Here is a 21,416-nt window from a genome sequence, read left to right as displayed (position 1 = left end):
TTGTTTTCCCCGCAGAGGGTGAGGTAGGAGTTGTACTATAGTAATAGTGCCCGCGCAATGAAAAATGTAAGTATGTACCTATTAAAGGATTAAGTAATATATACAAATGTACAAAATTGAAGGTAACTTCTGAACTGCTACAGGCTTCCGGGGAGGTGGGTGGGTCCATGTGAATCTCAGCGACTGATGCCACGAACAGATGTACACTGGGTAAGTGACATTTTCAGTTCGATGGCATCTGTCGCTGTAGATACACATGGTATGCATAGACTAGTAAGCAGTTAGTTCCCCATAAGCGGTGGTTTAGCCTGTAGGAGTAGAAGTTGTCTGAAATAGAGTTCTTAATACAGCTTGACCTACTGTAGCTTGTTGTGCGGATAGCACATCTATACAGTAGTGTTTGGTGAATGTGTGAGGCGTAGACCAAGTGGCTGCCTTACATATTTCCTGCATTGGGATGTTTCCTAAAAAGGCCATTGAAGCACCTTTTTTCCTTGTTGAATGTGCCCTGGGAGTAATGGGCAGTTGTCTTTTTGCTTTAAGGTAGCAGATTTGGATGCATTTAACTATCCATCTGGCTATACCTTGTTTTGATATTGGGTTACCTGCATGAGGTTTTTGGAATGCAATAAATAGCTGTTTAGTTTTTCTGATGTTCTTTGTTCTGTCAATGTAGTACATTAATGCTCTTTTGACATCTAATGTATGTAGTGCTCTTTCAGCCACAGAATCTGGCTGTGGGAAAAATACTGGTAGTTCTACCGTTTGATTTAGATGGAATGGTGAAATAACTTTTGGTAAAAATTTTGGATTAGGTCGTAGGACGACCTTATTTTTATGTATTTGTATAAAAGGCTCTTGTGTTGTGAACGCTTGAATTTCACTTACTCTTCTTAGAGATGTAATGGCGATGAGAAAGGCAACTTTCCAGGTTAGGAATTGTATTCCGCAAGAGTGCATGGGTTCGAAAGGTGGGCCCATGAGTCTTGTTAGAACCACGTTTAGGTTCCATGAAGGAACAGGTGGTGTTCTTGGTGGTATAATTCTTTTAAGCCCTTCTATAAATGCTTTGATAACTGGTATCCTATACAAGGAAGTTGAATAGGTAGTTTGCAGGTATGCAGATATTGCTGCAAGGTGTATTTTAATAGAAGAGAAGGCTAGCTTTGCTTTTTGTAAATGGAGCAAGTAATTTACTATATGTTTTGGAGTTGCATCTAGCGGTTGTATCTGATTATGATGGCAGTACCAAACAAATCTTTTCCACTTACTTGCGTAGCAGTGTCTAGTGGATGGCCTTCTGGCCTGCTTTATGACTTCCATACACTCTTGGCTAAGTTGCAAGTGTCCGAATTCTAGGATTTCAGGAGCCAGATTGCTAGATTCAGCGATGCTGGGTCCGGGTGTCTGATCTGTTGGTTGTGTTGCGTTAACAGATCTGGTTTGTTGGGCAGTTTGATGTGTGGTACTACAGACAGATCTAGCAGTGTTGTGTACCAGGGTTGTCTTGCCCAAGTTGGTGCTATTAAAATGAGTTTGAGTTTGTTTTGACTCAATTTGTTTACTAGGTAAGGAAGGAGAGGGAGAGGAGGAAAAGCGTAAGCAAATATTCCTGACCAGTTCATCCATAGGGCATTGCCTTGGGATTGCTTGTGTGGGTATCTGGACGCGAAGTTTTGGCATTTTGCGTTCTCTTTTGTTGCAAATAAGTCTATTTGTGGTGTTCCCCAGAGTGTGAAGTAGGTGTACAGAATCTGTGGGTGGATTTCCCATTCGTGGACTTGCTGGTGATCTCGAGAGAGATTGTCTGCCAGCTGATTCTGGATCCCCGGAATAAACTGTGCTATTAGACCAATCTGATGGTGGATTGCCCACTTCCATATTTTTTGAGCTAACAAGCTTAACTGCGTTGAATGTGTTCCTCCTTGTTTGTTTAGATAATACATCGTTGTCATGTTGTCTGTTTTGACAAGGATGTATTTGTGGGTTATGATTGGTTGGAAAGCTTTTAGTGCTTGAAAAACTGCTAATAATTCTAGATGATTTATATGCAGTTTTGTTTGATGTATGTTCCATTGTCCTCTTATGTTGTGTTGATTGAGATGTGCTCCCCACCCTGTCATGGAAGCATCTGTTGTTATTACGTACTCTGGCACTGGGTCTTGGAAAGGCCGCCCTATGTTTAAATTTATACTGTTCCACCATAGAAGCGAGAGGTAAGTTTGGCGGTCTAGCAACACCAGATCTAGAAGGTGACCCTGTGCTTGAGACCACTGTGAGGCTAGGCACTGTTGTAAGGGCCTCATGTGCAGTCTTGCGTTTGGGACAATGGCTATGCATGAGGACATCATGCCTAGGAGCTGTAGTATTGTTCTTGCTTGTATTGTTTGGTTTGGAGACATGTGTTGAATGACCCTGTTGAAATTGTGGATCCTTTGTGGAGTTGGCGTTGCTACTCCTTTTGTCGTGTCTATTATGGCTCCTAGATATTGCTGTACTTTGCTTGGCAGAATGTTTGATTTTGCAAAGTTGACGGTGAACCCTAGTTTGTAGAGGGTTTGTATGACTTGATTTGTGTGGTTTGAGCATTGTGTGAGCGAACTGGTTTTGATTAGCCAGTCGTCTAGATACGGGAACACATGTATTTGCTGCCTTCTGATGTGTGCAGCGACTACTGCTAGGCATTTTGTGAATACTCTTGGAGCGGTTGTTAAACCAAAAGGCAATACTTTGAATTGGTAATGTATTCCTTTGAATACAAACCTTAGATATTTCCTGTGTGATTGATGTATTGGTATATGGAAATATGCATCCTTGAGGTCTAGGGTTGTCATGTAGTTGTGTTTTTTGAGCAATGGTAACACTTCTTGTAGTGTGACCATGTGAAAGTGGTCTGATTTGATGAATGTGTTTACTACTCTGAGGTCTAGAATTGGTCTCAGTGTTTCGTCCTTTTTTGGTATCAAGAAGTACAGTGAATAAACTCCTGTGTTTATTTGTGTGCTTGGTACTAATTCTATTGCATTTTTTTGCAGTAGTGCTTGAACTTCTATCTCTAGAAGCTGTGAATGGTATTTTGTTAAATTTTGTGATTTTGGTGGTATGTCTGGAGGGAATTGCAGGAATTCTATGCAATAACCATGCTGGATAATTGCTAAGACCCATGTGTCTGTAGTTATTTTGTCCCATGCTTCGTAATATTGACGTATCCTCCCGCCCACTGGTGTTGTGTGGGAGGGGTGTGTGACATGTGAGTCACTGCTTGTTGGTAGTGGTTTTGGGGCTTTGAAATCTTCCCCTATTCCTAGGGAATTGCCCCCCTCTATACTGGCCCCGAAAACCTCCCCTGTACTGTCCCTGGTAGGTGGGCGGTGCGGACTGTGAGGTGCTAGCTTGTGTGGCCTGACCCCGAAACCCTCCTCTAAAAGGTGTTTTGCGGAAGGTGTTATAAGATCCTCTGCCCTGCGGGGAATAGAGTGCGCCCATGGCCTTGGCAGTGTCAGTGTCCTTCTTGAGCTTTTCTATGGCTGTGTCGACCTCCGGTCCGAACAGAAGTTTTTCGTTTACTGGCATGTTAAGCACTGCCTGCTGAATTTCTGGCTTGAATCCAGACGTTCTGAGCCATGCGTGCCTACGGATGGTAACCGACGTATTAATGGTTCTTGCGGCCGTGTCTGCTGCATCCATGGAGGAGCGTATTTGATTGTTGGAAATGTTTTGACCCTCCTCAACAACCTGTTTTGCTCTCTTTTGCAGATCTTTTGGGAGATGTTCAATGAGATGCTGCATCTCATCCCAGTGGGCTCTGTCGTATCGCGCTAACAGCGCTTGTGAATTTGCGATGCGCCACTGGTTTGCTGCTTGGACAGCAACCCTCTTCCCGGCTGCATCGAACTTCCTACTTTCTTTATCTGGGGGAGGTGCATCCCCAGAAGTGTGTGAGTTTGCCCTTTTTCTGGCAGCCCCTACCACCACAGAGTCTGGTGGCAGCTGAGAGGTGATGAATACAGGGTCCGTAGGAGGCGCCTTATACTTCTTGTCCACCCTAGGCGTCACTGCCCTACTTTTTACTGGCTCCTTGAAAATGTCCTTTGCATGGCGTAGCATGCCTGGGAGCATCGGCAGGCTTTGGTAGGAGCTGTGGGTTGAAGAGAGGGTGTTAAATAAAAAATCATCCTCTACTTGTTCCGAGTGTAGTTCCACATTATGGAATAGTGCTGCTCTAGCCACCACTTGTGAGTAGGCTGTGCTGTCTTCCGGTGGTGATGGCCTAGTTGGGTATGTGTCTGGGCTGTTATCAGACACTGGTGCGTCGTACAAGTCCCACGCATCCTGATCTTGGTCATCGTGGCTCATGGCGGTGTGAGCTGGCGAATGTGACGGGGTGTAAGTTGGCGAAGCCGGAGTTACAGGTGGAGGCGAGGGAGGAGGTGTTACCTTTTGTGCTGTTTGTTGCTGAGGAGTAAACTGAAGCGTTCTCTTTCGTTTGACAGGTGGAAGGGTACTGATCTTCCCAGTCCCCTGCTGAATAAAGATACGCTTTTGCGTGTGATCCACGTCAGTGGATTGCAGTTCTTGTTCAAATCTATGTTTCTTCATTTGAGAAGACATAGAATGCTCTTCAGTGTAGGAGCCAGAAACAGGGTCTGATGTCGCTTTTTTCGGCTCCGAAACCCCTGTCGATTGTTTTTTCGGCTCCGAGGTAACCTTCCTTTTTTTCTGTGCCGAAAATTCTTGGCCTCTATGGTCTTCGGCGCCACTGTCTCGGCGTCGATCCGTGTCGACACCGAACTCTCGGTGTCGATGCTTCTGTTTAGCACTCTCTCGGTCTCGAGGAGGCTGCGTGCCGGTGTCTCGACCGGAGTCGGACGATCTCGACACTAAATGGGCCTTTTTCGGTGCCGATTGTTGGTCACCGAGAATTTGGGTGGAGCCATGGCCGGTTGGCAGTGGCGTCCCCTGGGCCTTCTTTCCTTTTTTAAGGTTTGATCTCGACGTCTTACTCACAGTTCTTGTAGAGTGTAGCTCGTCGGAGTCTGAATCCTGGATGGAAAAGGATTCCTCCTGTTCCTCTTCTGTCTCGAACTGTCGACGCTCTTTTGGCGTGGACGCCATCTGGAGTCTTCTCGCTCGACGGTCGCGCAGAGTTTTTCGGGACCGGAACGCCCGACAGGCCTCACAGGATTCTTCGCTGTGCTCGGGTGACAGGCACAGATTACAGACCGAGTGTAGGTCCGTATAAGGATATTTGTTGTGGCATTCGGGGCAGAATCGAAACGGGGTCCGTTCCATCGGCGTTGTCCTCCACGCGGTCGGGCCGACTAGGCCCCGACGGGGTGCCGAAATCTACCCCGAAGGGCACCGAAGCGCTTCGATGTTCAACGCGTCGTTGTATGTGTCTATCTCTAACCGGATCGCAACGATACCGTCGAAAATCTTCCGTCTTCAGCTATCTTTCCGTTCCGAAACTCGGAGCGACAGGAACACGTCCGAACCCGATGGCGGAAAGAAAACAATCGAAGATGGAGTCGACGCCCATGCGCAATGAGCACAGAAGGTGGAGTCACTCGGTCCCGTGACTCGAAAACACTTCTTCGAAGAAAAACAACTTGTAACACTCCGACCCAACACCAGATGGCGAGCTCATGCATACCATGTGTATCTACAGCGACAGATGCCATCGAACACTGGGTTTCAGAAAGCATAATCTGCACATCACCAAATATAATGACCTGACTTTTTTCATTCTATGAAATTATTTTTTACATCACACCTAAGTACAAAAATGGTCTTTCACAGTTACTGAAATAAATTTTGAAGTGTTTTTAAAGTTGACTTAGTTATATAAATGTTGTGTCTTTCACGGCACATATGTCAGGCAGTTCACTTTACAAAATCCTGGAACTCTGCAGTCACAAGGAAAAGTATTTGCATTGCAAGAAGACAAACTGACTTTTGACCTCTGTCTCTGAACATAGAGCAAATGTGACCAGAATAAGATTTAAAGGCATCTTAATTGCTAATTCAGTTTCTGACTGAAGACAACACCTGTTCTTTGTCCATTCGCCAGAAGGGTTGAGTGGAATCTAAAAATAGCTCGACCTCATAAAATAAAACTTGCCATAGCGAGTGGTCGAGTAGATTTTTTATAGCACTGATTCCCTCAGTATTATTGTAATGTATACGGCTAGCACACCTGACTGTTTGTCCGAGCTGATTTTTAGTGGCAGTTCTTTATGAGCTTTAATGTTCTTTTTTTCCCCCTTATATAGGGCTTCCTCATTGAATCCTCATCCTCCAGCTCCATGAGGGAGTTGTTACCAATATTCTTTTCCATTTGTCTTCTTTGTCACAAGTCCCTGACAAACCCTTGGGAAGAAGTGTCAGTTGTAGAAAGCTACTATTTTAAGGTTTGCCACTTGGTTTTCACTACTGAACTAAAATATTTGTATTTTTGAGGGGAAATAAAATGAATTTGGCTGCTAAACACATTTTTAAATTTGGCTTTTCTACGAAAAGTTGTCTAAATCACATTTTAAAAAACGTTCTCCAGGACCCAGTATGTAGGCGAGACTTCACAGCCTATGTCTATCAATTAGGATTCCCTGAAGAAGAAAGCCCTATTCTTTTCTACGCACTAATTATATTGTGGCAGAGTTATACAATGATCACTCTGTCTACTTTCCTAACACCCCATGAAGCAAGCCTTGGCTGGAAGTCCATTAAACCCTCAGTGAAGAATATGACCGATAAATTGCGAAATTAACAATGCTTATTGCCAACTAACATTTTCTTCTAAGAAAAACAACCTGTTAAACGTCAGAGCCCAACACTAGATGTCAAGAGCATGCAGAGCATGTGAACTGTCAGCAGTAAATGCTACGAACAGATGCTTACAGGGCAAGTAAAATCTTCTTTCTCTCAAAGGTAAGACTACGCCCATCATGCCAAGATGGCCGAAATTGCCATTTTTTGGGGCTTGGGTATCTCAGAATGGGTTCATGGCTGTATTGAATGAAGTTGCCACTGGCTGCATTAAACTATGTTCTGACTGGACACTGGTTAAAGAACACCTGGACATCATAATTTAAGGAACAAATGTTTAGAACAGCACCGATGACTATCATGGTGGAGTCACTGAAGTTACAATGGTAATCATTTTGGCATCTGGAATTTGTGAGAAACATTTTTTTCCTTGGCTAACACAACTGTTTCTTGCATATGAGACAACCAAATGAAAAATGTTGCAAGAAACAAGAGGGACTGAAGACAAACTCAACCTTATCCTACCTGTATGGTATCCACTTCCTGCTGCCATTCTTTGGCTTTCTGTATAGCATCTTTCAAAGCCACACCGTTTGGAAGATATGCAGGAACATTCTCTACTTCCTCCAATGCTGCAGCAAGAACGCTGATTGAACTGTGCGGCCTGTGAGAAAGTACATAAAAGGATTGATGTTCTAGTCATGGTGGTTTAATATGACATCCACAAAACATTTAGATTGAGTTAGAAGAAGGTCTGACTATGTTACTGTAAGCACCCATTTGGGAATGCTCTTACAGCGAAGCATCCAAATTATAAGATACTGCTCAAACACTAAACACTGGTAATTTTCATAGTTCACCTGCACAACAAGCCAAAGTGAGCCTGCCGGGAGATATTAACTCGATCCTGCGCAAGCCCCAGGTGGCTGTTAAATGTGCATGGTTGGGATGTTCACAGACCTAGGTTACCCGGAGGCAAGAGATCCTGGATGCCCTGATTACTGAAGAGAACTATCTGATTCATGGGTCTGAATCCTCACATGTCAAGATCTTGAGCATTCAACCTCCAAATCAACCACTTACCCATGACATACCTATATTCAACAAATCAACCCCAGAAGGCACTATGCCTTCACAAAATGTGTGGGGTCTAGAAGTTCACTTAGGAGGAGGTGGACTTATGGATTCTGGGACAATGTGAACCATTTTCCTTGAGCAAACAGTTCTGCAGATGCATACATTTGAAGATGTGGTGAAGACCTAATCCAGAAGGATTATGTTACTTACCCTGTAAGCATCTGTTTGTGCCATGTAATGCTGTAGATTCACATGCTCTGCATACTTCTGCCATCTAGTGTTGGGTCCTGATGTGTACAAGTTGATTTTCTTTAAAGAATCTTCTGGAGTCATGAGGTAAAGTGACCCCTCCTCTCGGTTATAGTGCGATTGGGCATCAACTCCATTGTTAGTTTGTTTTCCCGCAACTGGGTGAGAATGGAGTGTGAGTGAACTGCTAGAAAGAGATGTCCATGCGTATAAAAATGTAAAAATACTAAAATGACCACAGGTTTCCAGGGAAAGGGGCAGGCGCAAGTGAATCCACAGCACTACATGCCACAAACAGATGCTTCCGGGGTAAGTAACAATCCGCTCTATGGCATGTGTGGCTATAGATAAACATGTTCTGCATAGACTGCAAAGTAGTGTCCTTCCAAAAGCGGTGGCTAACCAGTGGGTGGTGGTGTTGTCTGAAAAAAAAGAGTATGAAGCACTGCCTGTCCAACATTTGCTTGTTGATGTGCTAATACATCCACACTGTAGTGTTTATTAAAATGTTTGGAGTGGACCATGTAGCTGCTTTCAAAATTTCAGCTGTTGGTATGTTACCCAAGAAAGCCGTAGATGCTCCTAACTTGTGAGTTGAGTGTACTCGGAGGTGTGGGCACAATTCTTTTAGCTTTGGTGTAACAAGTTTGGATACATTTAATTATCCACCTTGAGATACCTCATTTAGATATAGCCTTTCCTGTGTGGGGGGGTGTAAAGAAATGGCTCCCTGTTGCAGTTACCCCCTACTTTTTGCCTGATACGGATGCTGACTTGACTGAAGTGTGCTGGGACCCTGCTAACCAGGCCCCAGCACCAGTGTTCTTTCACCTAAAATGTACCATTGTTTCCACAATTGGCACAACCCTGGCACCCAGGTAAGCCCCTTGTAACTGGTACCCCTGGTACCCAATGCTTCAGTGCAGGACTGACTGGTCTGTGCCAGCTTGCCACTAAGACTAGTTTCTGACCCCATGCGGTGAGCCTTTGTGCTCTCTGAGGACAGAAACAAAGCCTGCTCTGGGTGGAGGTGCTTCACACCTCCCCCCTGCAGGAACTGTAACACCTAGCAGTGACCTTCAAAGGCTCAAGCTTCGTGTTACAATGCCCCAGGGCACTCCAGCTAGTGGAGATGCCCGCCCCCCTGGACCCAGCCCCCACTTTTGGCGGCAAGTCCAGGAGAGATAATGAGAAAAACAAGGAGGAGTCACTGGCCAGTCAGGACAGCCCCTAAGGTGTCCTGAGCTGAGGTGACTCTGACTTTTAGAAATCCTCCATCTTGTAGAAGGAGGATTCCCCCAATAGGAATAGGGATGTGCCCCCCTCCCCTCAGGGAGGAGGCACAAAGAGGGTGTACCCACCCTCAAGGACAGTAGCCATTGGCTACTGCCCTCCCAGACCTAAACACACCCCTAAATTCAGTATTTAGGGGCTCCCCAGAACCTAGGAAACTAGATTCCTGCAACTTACAGAAGAAGAGGACTGCTGAGCTGAAAAACCCTGCAGAGAAGAAGAAGACATCAACTGCTTTGGCCCCAGCCCTACCGGCCTGTCTCCCTCCTTCAGAAGAAAACTGCTCCAGCGACGCTTTCCCCAGGACCAGCGACCTCTGAATCCTCAGAGGACTGCCCTGCTTCCAAAAGACCAAGAAACTCCAGAGAACAGCGGCCCTGTTCAACAAAGACTGCAACTTTGTATCCAGAGGAGCAGATTTAAAAACCCCTACAATCCCCTCACCCTCTGCGGGGAAAACAATCGAAGATGGAGTCGACGCCCATGCGCAATGGAAACAAAGGAGGAGGAGTCCCTCGGTCTCGTGACTCGAAAAGACTTCTTCGAAGAAAAACAACTTGTAACACTCCGACCCAACACCAGACGGCGGTCTATGCACAGCATGTGAATCTGCAGCGACTAATGCCACAAACAGATGTACACTGGGTAAGTGACATTTTCATTATTCTAATGTGCCATGTGAAATAGGAGCAGACCTCATGGCCTGCTTTAGGTTATCAAAAGGTTTTTTTGGCAGCTGGCTGTGCATACAACTTTCTTTGGCATTTTTTTTCTTTTCTTTTTTTCAAGTGAGGTCATTTTAAAGGGGCTACAATGAAGCCACAATTCTTAATGAACCTCTCGTAGTACTCAAAGAGGCCTAAGAAGGCTCTCACCTGGGCGTGTCGGTTAGGGGCAGTCCAATCCATAATACTCTGGATTTTCCCCTGTAGTGGCTGCATCTGGCCTTCACCTACCAGGTGGCCTGGATATACCACTTTCCCCTTCCATATCTGACAATTAGAGGCCTTCATAGCGTGGCTTTCTCTTTGCAGAGCCTCTAAACCATTCCATAGGTAGACCAGGTGATCCTCCCAGGTTGATCTAAAGACAGCTATGTCATCAAGATAAGCTGCACTGAAGCTTTCCAAAGCTTGGAGAACTTAATTCACCAGCCTCTGGAATGTGGCAGGTGCATTTTCCAACCCAAAGAGCATCACAGTGAAGCAATAGTGCGCACCAGGGGTATAAAATGTTTTTTTTTTTTTGTTTAGCATCCTCTGATAACTTGACCTGGCAATAGCCAGCAGTCAGATTAAAGGTGCTCAGATACTTGGCAGATGCCACTGTATCTATAAGCTCACCTGCCCTAAGGATAGGATGAGCATCTGTTTTAGTAACAGTGTTGAGAAATCTGCAGTCTACACAAGACCTCATCTCCCTTTTGACATTCTGGGAGTGGGGTTTGGAGACAAGCACTACAGGACTAGTCCAATGGCTGTCTGAGGGCTCAATGACTCCCAGGTCTAGCGTAGGAAGTTGGCTCTGTATATACTATTTCAAAGTAAGAAATAGTGTGCACAGAGTCCAAGGGTTCCCCTGAGAGGTAAGATAGTGGCAAAATTAGATAATACTAATGCTCTATTTTGTGGAAGTGTGGTCGAGCAGTAGGCTTATCAGAGGGTAGTGTTAAGCATTTGTTGTACGCACACAGGCAATAAATGCGGCACACACACTCAAAGACTTAACTCCAGGCCAATAGTTTTTATATAGAAAAATATATTTTCTTTATTTTAGAACCACAAGTTTCAAGATTTGAGGTAAGTACATAAAATGCAAGGTACTTCACACAGGTAAGTAGGGAACTTTGATTTAAAACAGTAGTACACACAGTTTAGGTTAAAATGGCAATAATCTATTTTAAAAGTGGACACAGTGCAAAAATCAACAGTTCCTGGGGGAGGTAAATAATGATTAGTTTTTCAGGTAAGTAAGGCACTTACAAGTTTAATTCCTGGGCATAGGCAGCCCACCGTTGGGGGTACAAGGCAACCCCAAAGTTACTGCACCAGCCACCCAGGGCCGGGCAGGTGCAGAGGTCAAAGGAGGGCCCAAAACACACAGGCACCTATGGAGAACGGTTCCAGTCTGTTAGCAGGTAAGTACCTGTGTCCTTGAGGGGCAGACCAGGGGGGTTTTGTAGAGCATTGGGGGTGGGGGGGAAGAAACACATGCCCACAAAACACACCCTCATCGGTACAGGGGTAGCCGGGTGCAGTAGGCAAAGTAGGCATCTGGTTTGCTATTGAAAGCAACGGAGGGACCCGGGGCTCACTTAGGCGATGCAAGCAGGGCACAGGGGCTTCTCGGGCCAGCCAACGACTGGGCTAGGAAGAGGGCCGTCTGCTGGTCACTCCTGCACTGGAAGGTGGTTCCTCTCGGTCCTGGGGGCTGCAGGTGCAGGGCTTGGTCCAGGCGTCGGGTTCTTTGCTACCAGGAAGTTGCGGTCAGGGGGAGCCTCTGGATCCTCTCTGCAGGAGTGGGGGTACAGTGGGTCGACTCAGGGTACCCAACGTCGTCATAGTCGCCTGGGATTCCTCTCTGCGGTGTTTGTTCTCTTGAACTCGAGCCGGCTGGGCGTCTGGTGCAGAGTGTGAAGTCTCACGCTTCCGGCAGGACAAGAGAGTTCTTTGTAAGTTGCTTTAAAGTTGGAAAGTTGTTGCAGTTTTTCAACAGTGCTGCTGTTCTTGGGAGTTTTGTGGTCCTTTGGGTTTGGGGCAGCCCTCTGAGTCCTCAGAGGTCGCTGGTCCCTGTCGAATGCGTCGCTGTGCAGGTTCTTCGAGTCTGGAGACAGGCCGGTAGGGCTTGGGCCAAGTCAGTTGTCTCCGTCGTTTCTGCAGGGGCTTTTAGGTCAGCAGTCCTTCTTGTTGTTGAAGGTTGCAGGAATCTGATTCCGTGGGTTCCGGGTCGCCCCTAAATACTCAATCTAGGGGGGTGTTTTGGTCTGGGGGGAAGTGGCCAATGGCTAATGTCCTGGAGGGTGGCTACACCCGCTTTGTGCCTCCTCCCTGAGGGGAGGGGGGCACATCCCTATTCCTATTGGGGGAATCCTCCAAAACCAAGATGGAGGATTTCTTAAGGCAGGGGTCACCTCAGCTCAGGACACCTTAGGGGCTGTCCTGACTGGTGGGTGACTCCTCTTTGTTTTTCTCATTATCTCCTCTGACTTGCCACCAAAAGTGGGGGCTGTGTCCAGGGGGCGGGCATCTCCACTAGCTGGAGTGCCCTAGGGCATTCTAACATGCAGTCTGAGCCTTTAAGGCTCACTGCTAGGTGTTAAAGTTCCTGGGGGGGGGGGAGGGGGGAGGTGTTAAGCACCTCCACCCAGTGCAGGCTTTGTTTCTGGCCCCAGAGAGAACAAAGGCCCTCACCCCATGGGGTCAGAAACTAGTCTTAGTGGCAAGCTGGCACAGACCAGTCAGTCCTGCACTGAAGCATTGGGTAAATTACAGAGGGCATCTCTAAGATGCCCTCTGTGTGCATTTTGTAATAAATCCAACACTGGCATCAGTGTGGGTTTGTTATTCTGAGAAGTTTGATACCAAACTTCCCAGTATTCAGTGTAGCCATTATGGAAATGTGGAGTTCGATTTTGACAAACTCCCAGACCATATACTTAATATGGCCACACTGTATTTACAATGTCATGCAGCTATGCCCTCACCTGTGGTATAGTGCACCCTGCCTTAGGGATTTAAGGCCTGCTAGAGGGGTGACTCACATATGCCACAGGCAGTATTTTGTATGCATGGCATCCTGAGGGGGATGCCATGTCGACTTTGCCTTTTTCTCCCCACCAACACACACAATCTGTAATGGCAGTGTGAATGTGTTAGGTGAGGGTCCCTTAGGGTGGCACAATGCATGATGCAGCCCTTAGGAACCTTCCCTGGTCACAGGACCCTTGGTACCACTGGTACCTTTTACAGGCGACTTATATGTGAGGCAGGGGTGTGCCAATTGTGGAAACAGTGGTACATTTTTAGTGAAAGAACACTGGTGCTGGGGACTGGTTAGCAGGGTCCCAGCCCACTTCTCAGTCAAGTCAGCATCAATATCAGGCAAAAAGTGGGGGGTAACTGCAACAGGGAGCCATTTTCCTACACTATTGCATTGTAAATGCTTTTTGTTGTTTTGGTGTCTGTTTACTAAAATGCATACCTGTAAGGAAATGCCTCCTTGGCATGGTTACCCCCTGACTTTTTGCCTTTGCTGATGCTAAGTTTTGATTTGAAAGTGTGCTGAGGCCTGCTGTAGGACGTTGGCTCTGTATGCACTATTTCAAAGTAAAGAATAGTATGCACAGAGTCCAAGGGTTCCCCTTAGAGGTAAGATAGTGGCAAAAAGAGATAATACTAATGCTCTATTTTGTGTTAGTGTGGTCGAGCAGTAGGCTTATCAAAGGAGTAGTGTTAAGCATTTGTTGTACATACACAAGCAATAAATGAGGAACACACACTCAAAGACAATTCCAGGTCAATAGGTTTTTGTATAGAAAAATATATTTTCTTTGTTTATTTTAAGAACTACAGGCTCAAGATTTACATGTAAGACTTCAAATTAAAGGTATTGCAGGTAGGTACTTTAGGAACTTTGAATAATCACAATAGCATATATACTTTTCACATAAAGGGAACCCTTGGACTCTGTGCATACTATTCCTTACTTTGAAAGTGCATACAGAGCCAACTTCCTACATTGGTGGATCAGCTGTGGGGTACAAGACTTGCATTTGCTGGACTACTCAGCCAATACCTGATCACACGGCAAGTTCCAAAAATTGTCATTAGAAACTGATTTTTGCAATTTGAGCTATTTTTCTACATTTTTAAAAGTCCTGCTAGGGCCTTGTGTTAGTCCCTGTGAGCATTTCTTTTAGAGTTTAAAAGTTTGTGAAAGTTTGAATGAAGTTCTAGAGATAGTTTTAGATTCTTAAAAAGTATTCCAACTTTTAGAAACATAATGTCTGGTGCAGAAGAGAATGTGATGGAACTCGACCTCACACCTTACCTCCATCTTAAGATGAGGGAGCTAAGGTCTCTCTGCAAAATAAAGAAAATCCCAGTTGGCTTAAGACCCTCCAAACAACAGCTCCAGGAGCTGCTGGCAGAGTTTGAAAAAGCCAACCCCTCTGAGGATGACCTCCCAGAGGAAGAAGATAGTGACTTGGAGGAGAATTCCCCCCTTCCAGTCCTAATTAGGGAGATCAGGGACCCTCAATCCCTGATTCCAACTGTGATAGTCAGAGATGCTGCTTCCCTCACAGGAGGGGCCAGCACCTCTGCAATCACTGAGGATAGCCTCAGTGAAGATGGCCTCCTGCTAGCCAGGATGGCCAAAAGATTGGCTTTGGAGAGACAGCTCCTAGCCATAGAAAGGGAAAGACAAGAGATGGGTTTTGGTCCCATCCATGGTGGCAGCAACATAAATAGGGTCAGAGATTCTCCTGACATGTTGAAAATCCCAAAAGGGATTGTAACTAATTATGAAGATGGTGATGACATCACCGAATGGTTCACAGCTTTTGAGAGGGCTTGTGCAACCAGAAAAGTAAAAAGATCTCACTGGGGTGCTCTCCTTTGGGAAATGTTCACTGGAAAGTGTAGGGATAGACTCCTCACACTCTCTGGAAAAGATGCAGAATCTTATGACCTCATGAAGGGTAGCCTGATTGAGGGCTTTGGATTCTCCACTGAGGAGTATAGAATTAGGTTCAGGGGGGCTCAAAAATCCTCGAGCCAGACCTGGGTTGATTTTGTGGACTACTCAGTGAAAACACTGGATGGTTGGATTCAAGGAAGTGGTGTAAATGATTATGATGGGCTGTACAATTTATTTGTGAAAGAACACCTATTAAGTAATTGTTCAAATGATAAACTGCATCAGCATCTGGTAGACCTAGGACCAATTTCTCCCCAAGAATTGGGAAAGAAGGCGGACCATTGGGTCAAGACTAGGGTGACCAAGACTTCCACAGGGGGTGACCAAAAGAAAGGGGTCACAAAGCCTCCCCAGGGGAAGAGTGTTGAGACTTCCAAAAACAAAAATAGTAAAGAGTCTTCTACAGGCCCCCAAAAACCTGCACAGGAGGGTGGGCCCAGAGCCTCTTCACAAAACAATTTTGGGTACAAGGGTAAAAACTTTGATCCCAAAAAGGCCTGGTGTCGTAGCTGTAATCAGCCTGGACACCAAACTGGAGACAAGGCCTGTCCCAAGAAAAGTACCACTTCTAACTCCACTCTAGCTAACACTGGAATGGCTAGTCCCCAAGTGGGATCAACAGTGTGCCCAGAGCAAATCAGGTGTCACACTGAAGCTACATTAGTCTCTGAGGGTGGGGTGGATTTAGCCACACTGGCTGCCTGGCCCCCTAACATGCAAAAATACAGGCAGCAGCTCTTAATTAATGGGACAAGTGAAGAAGGCCTGAGGGATATAGGTGCCAGTGTCACCATGGTGATAGAGAAACTGGTTTCCCCTGGTCAATACCTGGCTGGACAAACTTATCCAGTCACCAACGCTGACAATCAGACTAAAGTACATCCCATGGCTATGGTAACTTTAGAGTGGGGAGGGGTCAATGGCCTGAAACAGGTCTCCTCAAATATCCCAGTAGACTGTTTGGAAAGGACCCGGAGTCCTCAGCATGGGCTCAGGTAGAACTAAAAACCCATGCAGCCATGCTGGGTATCCCTCCCTGAACTGGTGTGTGTCAAGACAAGGGCACAGTGCAAGGCTCGGGGTGAAAAAGTAGAGTTGGAGCCTGGAAAAAGGGCCCAGCCTACCAAGAGAAAAGGAAAGACAACTGGGAAACCAGCTGCAACACAACAACAAAAAGAGAACCTCTCTTCCCAGGAAGAAGTTCTGCCCTCTGAGGGAACTGAGCCTCTGGAGTTAGAACCTTATCAGGTTGAGCTCTTAGGCCCAGGGGGACCCTCAAGGGAGCAGTTGTGTAAGGGGCAAGAAACCTGTCCCTCTCTTGAAGGCCTTAGGCAGCAAGCTGCTGAAGAGTCCAATGGCAAGAAAACTTGAACACATAGGGTCTATTGGGAAGATGGACTCCTTTACACTGAGGCAAGAGATCCCAAACCTGGTGCCACTAGGAGAGTTGTAGTGCCTCAGGAGTTTAGGGAGTTCATACTGACCTTAGCCCATGATATTCCTCTTGCTGGGCATTTGGGACAAACCAAGACGTGGGAGAGACTAGTCAACCACTTCTATTGGCCCAACATGTCCCAGAAAGTCAAGGAGTTTTGTGTCTCCTGTACCACCTGTCAAGCCAGTTGTAAGGAAATGCCTCCTTGGCATGGTTACCCCCTGACTTTTTGCCTTTGCTGATGCTAGGTTTTGAATTGAAAGTGTGTTGAGGCCTGCTAACCAGGCGCCAGCACCAGTGTTCTTTCCCTAACCTGTACGTTTGTATCCACAATTGGCACACCCTGGCATCCAGATAAGTCCCTTGTAACTGGTACCTCTGGTACCAAGGGCCCTGATGCCAGGGAAGGTCTCTAAGGGCTGCAGCATGTCTTATGCCACCCTGGAGACCCCTCACTCAGCAAAGACACACTGCTTACCAGCTTGTGTGTGCTGGTGAGAACAAAATGAGTAAGTCGACATGGCACTCCCCTCAGGGTGCAATGCCAGCCTCTCACTGCCTATGCAAGTATAGATAAGTCACCCCTCTAGCAGGCCTTACAGCCCTAAGGCAGGGTGCACTATACCATAGGTGAGGGCACCAGTGCATGAGCACTGTGCCCCTACAGTGTCTAAGCAAAACCTTAGACATTGTAAGTGCAGGGTAGCCATAAGAGTATATGGTCTGGGAGTCTGTTTTACACGAACTCCACAGCACCATAATGGCTACACTGAAAACTGGGAAGTTTGGTATCAAACTTCTCAGCACAATAAATGCACACTGATGCCAGTGTACATTTTATTGTAAAATACACCCCAGAGGGCACCTTAGAGGTGCCCCCTGAAACCTTAACCGACTATCTGTGTAGGCTGACTGGTTCCAGCAGCCTGCCACAACCGAGACATGTTGCTGGCCCCATGGGGAGAGTGCCTTTGTCACTCTGAGGCCAGTAACAAAGCCTGCACTGGGTGGAGATGCTAACACCTCCCCCAGGCAGGAGCTGTAACACCTGGCGGTGAGCCTCAAAGGCTCACCCCCTTTGTTCCAGCACCACAGGGCACTCCAGCTAGTGGAGTTGCCCGCCCCCTCTGGCCACGGCCCCACTTTTGGCAGCAAGGCCGGGGGAAATAATAAGAATAACAAGGAGGAGTCACTGGCCAGTCAGGACAGCCCCTAAGGTGTCCTGAGCTGAAGTGACTAACTTTTAGAAATCCTCCATCTTGCAGATGGAGGATTCCCCCAATAGGGATAGGATTGTGACCCCCTCCCCTTGGGAGGAGGCACAAAGAGGGTGTACCCACCCTCAGGGCTAGTAGCCATTGGCTACTAACCCCCCAGACCTAAACACGCCCTTAAATTTAGTATTTAAGGGCTTCCCTGAACCTAAGAATTTAGATTCCTGAAACTACAAGAAGAAGAGGACTGCTGAGCTGAAAAACCCCTGCAGAAGAAGAAAGAAGACACCAACTGCTTTGGCCCCAGTCCTACCGGTCTGTCTCCTGCCTTCCAAAGAAACCTGCTCCAGCGACGCTTTCCCAAGGACCAGCGACCCCTGAATCATCAGAGGACTGCCCTGCTTCGAAAAAGACAAGAAACTCCCGAGGACAGCGGCACTGCTCCAAAAGAACTGCAACTTTGTTACAGAGGAGCAGATTTAAAGACCCCTGCAAATCCCCGCAAGAAGCGTGAGACTTGCAACACTGCACCCGGCGACCCCGACTCGACTGGTGGAGAACCAACACCTCAGGGAGGACCGTCCGGCGACTCCAAGACCGTGAGTAACCAAAGTTGTCCCCCCTGATCCCCCACAGCGACGCCTGCAGAGGGAATCCCGAGGCTCCCCCTGACCGCGACTGCCTGAACTCTAATTTCCCGACGGCTGGAAAAGACCCTGCACCCGCAGCCCCCAGCACCTGAAGGATCGGAACTTCTGTGCAGGAGTGACCCCCAGGAAGCCCTCTCCCTTGCCCAGGTGGTGGCTACCCCGAGGAGCCCCCCCCTTGCCTGTCTGCACCGCTGAAGAGACCCCTTGGTCTCCCATTGAAACCTAGAGAGAACCCAACGCTTGTTTGCACACTGCACCCGGCCGCCCCCGCGCTGCTGACGGTGTACTTTTTGTGTGGACTTGTGTCCCCCCCGGTGCCCTACAAAACCCCCCTGGTCTGCCCGCCGAAGACGCGGGTACTTACCTGCTGGCAGACTGGAACCGGGGCACCCCCTTCTCTCCATTGAAGCCTATGTGTTTTGGGCACCTCTTTGACCTCTGCACCTGACCGGCCCTGAGCTGCTGGTGTGGTAACTTTGGGGTTGCTCTGAACCCCCAACGGTGGGCTACCTTGGACCCAAAACTGAACCCTGTAGGTAATTTACTTATCTGCTAAAACTAACAATACTTTACCTCCCCCAGGAACTGTGAAAATTGCACTGTGTCCACTTTTAAAACAGCTTATTGTGTTTTATGTAAAAAGTATATATGCTACTGTGATTATTCAAAGTTCCTAAAGTACTTACCTGCAATACCTTTCAAATGAGATATTACATGTAGAATTTGAACCTGTGGTTCTTAAAATAAACTAAGAAAAGATATGTTTCAATAACAAAACCTATTGGCTGGATTTGTCTCTGAGTGTGTGTTCCTCATTTATTGCCTGTGTGTATGTACAACAAATGCTTAACACTACTCCTTTGATAAGCCTACTGCTCAACCACACTACCACAAAATAGAGCATTAGTATCTCTTTTTGCCACTATCTTACCTCTAAGGGGAACCCTTGGACTCTGTGAATGCTATTCCTTACTTTGAAATAGCACATACAGAGCCAACTTCCTACACCAGTGGTAAGACAGGTGGACACCCAAAGGCCCCCCTCATTCCACTTCCAGAGGTGGGGGTCCCCTTTGAAAGAGTGGGTGTGGACATAATGGGTTCACTTGAACCTCCCACAGCCTCAGGGAACATGTACATACTAGTAGTAGTGAATCATGCAGTAGCCAAGACCCTCATTGGTATTTTTACCAGAGTGGGTTTTCCTAAGGAGGTGGTGTCTGACAGAGGTAACAACTTCATGTCAGCATACCTGAAACATGTGGAATGAGTGTGGAGTGACTAATAAATTCACTACACCATACCATCCACAAACTAATGGCCTTGTTGAGAGATTCAACAAGACATTAAAAGGCATGATCATGGGGCTCCCTGATAAACTCAAAAGGAGATGGGATGTCCTCTTGCCATGTCTGCTTTTCGCTTACAGAGAGGTGCTTCAGAAGGGAGTAGGGTTCTCACCCTTTGAACTTCTGTTTGGCCACCCTGTAAGGGGACCACTAGCTCTTGTAAAAGAAGGCTGGGAGAGACCTCTTCATGAGCCTAAGCAAGATATAGTGGACTATGTACTTGGCCTACGTTCAAGGATGGCAGAGTACATGGAAAAGGCAAGTAAAAACCTTGAGGCCAGCCAACAGCTCCAGAAGTTTTGGTATGACCAAAGGGCTGCAATGGTTGAATTTCAACCAGGGCAGAAAGTCTGGGTTCTGGAGCCTGTGGCTCCCAGGGCACTTCAGGACAAATGGAATGGCCCTTACCCAGTGCTAGAAAAGAAGAGTCAAGTCACCTACGTGGTGGACCTAGGCATTAGCAGGAGCCCCATGAGGGTGATCCATGTGAACCGCCTTAAGCTCTTCCATGACAGGGCTGATGTGAATCTGTTGATGATAACAGATGAGGATCAGGAAGCTGAGAGTGAACCTCTCCATGTTCTCCTCTCCTCAGACCCTAAAGATGGTTCAGTTGATGGAGTTTGCTGAGCTCTTTTCCCTAACTCCTGGTCAGACACACCTGTGTACCCATGATGTGGACACAGGAGACAGCATGCCTGTCAAAAACAACATTTTCAGACAGTCTGACCAAGTTAAGGAAAGCAAAGTGGAAGTCCACAAGATGCTTGAATTGGGAGTCATTGAGCACTCTGACAGCCCCTGGGCTAGCCCAGTGGTCTTAGTCCCCAAACCTTACACCAAAGATGGAAAGAGAGAGATGAGGTTTTGTGTGGACTACAGAGGACTTCATTCTGTCACCAAGACAGATGCCCATCCCATTCCAAGGGCTGATGAACTGATTGATAAATTATGTGCTGCCAAGTTCTTAAGTACCTTTGACTTAACAGCAGGGTACTGGCAAATCAAAATGGCACCAGGAGCAAAAGAAAATACAGCATTCTCCACACCTGATGGGCATTATCAGTTTACTGTTATGCCCTTTGGTTTAAAGAATGCCCCTGCCACCTTCCAAAGGTTGGTGAATCAAGTCCTTGCTGGCTTGGAGTCCTTTAGTGCAGCTTATCTTGACGGTATTGCTGTCTTTAGCTCCAGCTGGCAGGATCACCTGGTCCACCTGAAGAAGGTTTTGAAGGCTCTGCAATCAGCAGGCCTCTCTATCAAGGCATCCAAATGTCAGATAGGGCAGGGAACTGTGGTTTACTTGGGACACCTTGTAGGTGGAGGCCAAGTTCAGCCACTCCAGCCTAAGATCCAGACTATTCTGGACTGGGCAGCTCCAAGTTCCTGCAGGGGGAGGCGAGAAGCACCTCCACCCAGTACAGGCTTTGTTACTAGCCACAGAGTGACAAAGGCACTCACTCTCCCCATGTGGCCAGCTACATGTCTGGTGTGTGGCAGGCTGCTAAAACCAGTCAGCCTACATGGGTAGTAGGTTAAGGTTTCAGGGGGCACCTCTAAGGTGCCCTCTGGGGTGTATGTTACAATAAAATGTACACTGGCATCAGTGTGCATTTATCGTGCTGAGAAGTTTGATCCTAAACTTCACAGTTTTCAGTGTAGCCATTATGGTGCTGTGGAGTTT

At 46.9% G+C, this 21,416-nt stretch overlaps 1 protein-coding gene across 4 annotated transcripts in view; it reads right to left on the bottom strand.

Annotated features, from left to right (window-relative positions):
- KDM5B (lysine demethylase 5B) overlaps positions 1 to 21,416 on the bottom strand; it is a 768,574-nt gene that overhangs the window by 158,068 nt on the left and 589,090 nt on the right. For all 4 annotated transcript variants that reach the window (XM_069239028.1, XM_069239026.1, XM_069239029.1 and 1 more), the window contains one exon: positions 7,291 to 7,429. In XM_069239028.1, the coding sequence (XP_069095129.1) occupies positions 7,291 to 7,429 (139 nt within the window). The remainder of the gene's footprint in view (positions 1 to 7,290; positions 7,430 to 21,416) is intronic.

This window comes from Pleurodeles waltl, chromosome 6 (assembly GCF_031143425.1).
Source record: "Pleurodeles waltl isolate 20211129_DDA chromosome 6, aPleWal1.hap1.20221129, whole genome shotgun sequence".
Lineage (NCBI taxonomy): Eukaryota > Metazoa > Chordata > Amphibia > Caudata > Salamandridae > Pleurodeles > Pleurodeles waltl.
Note: the sequence above shows the minus strand (reverse complement) of the source record. Positions and strands in the feature narration are given on the sequence as shown.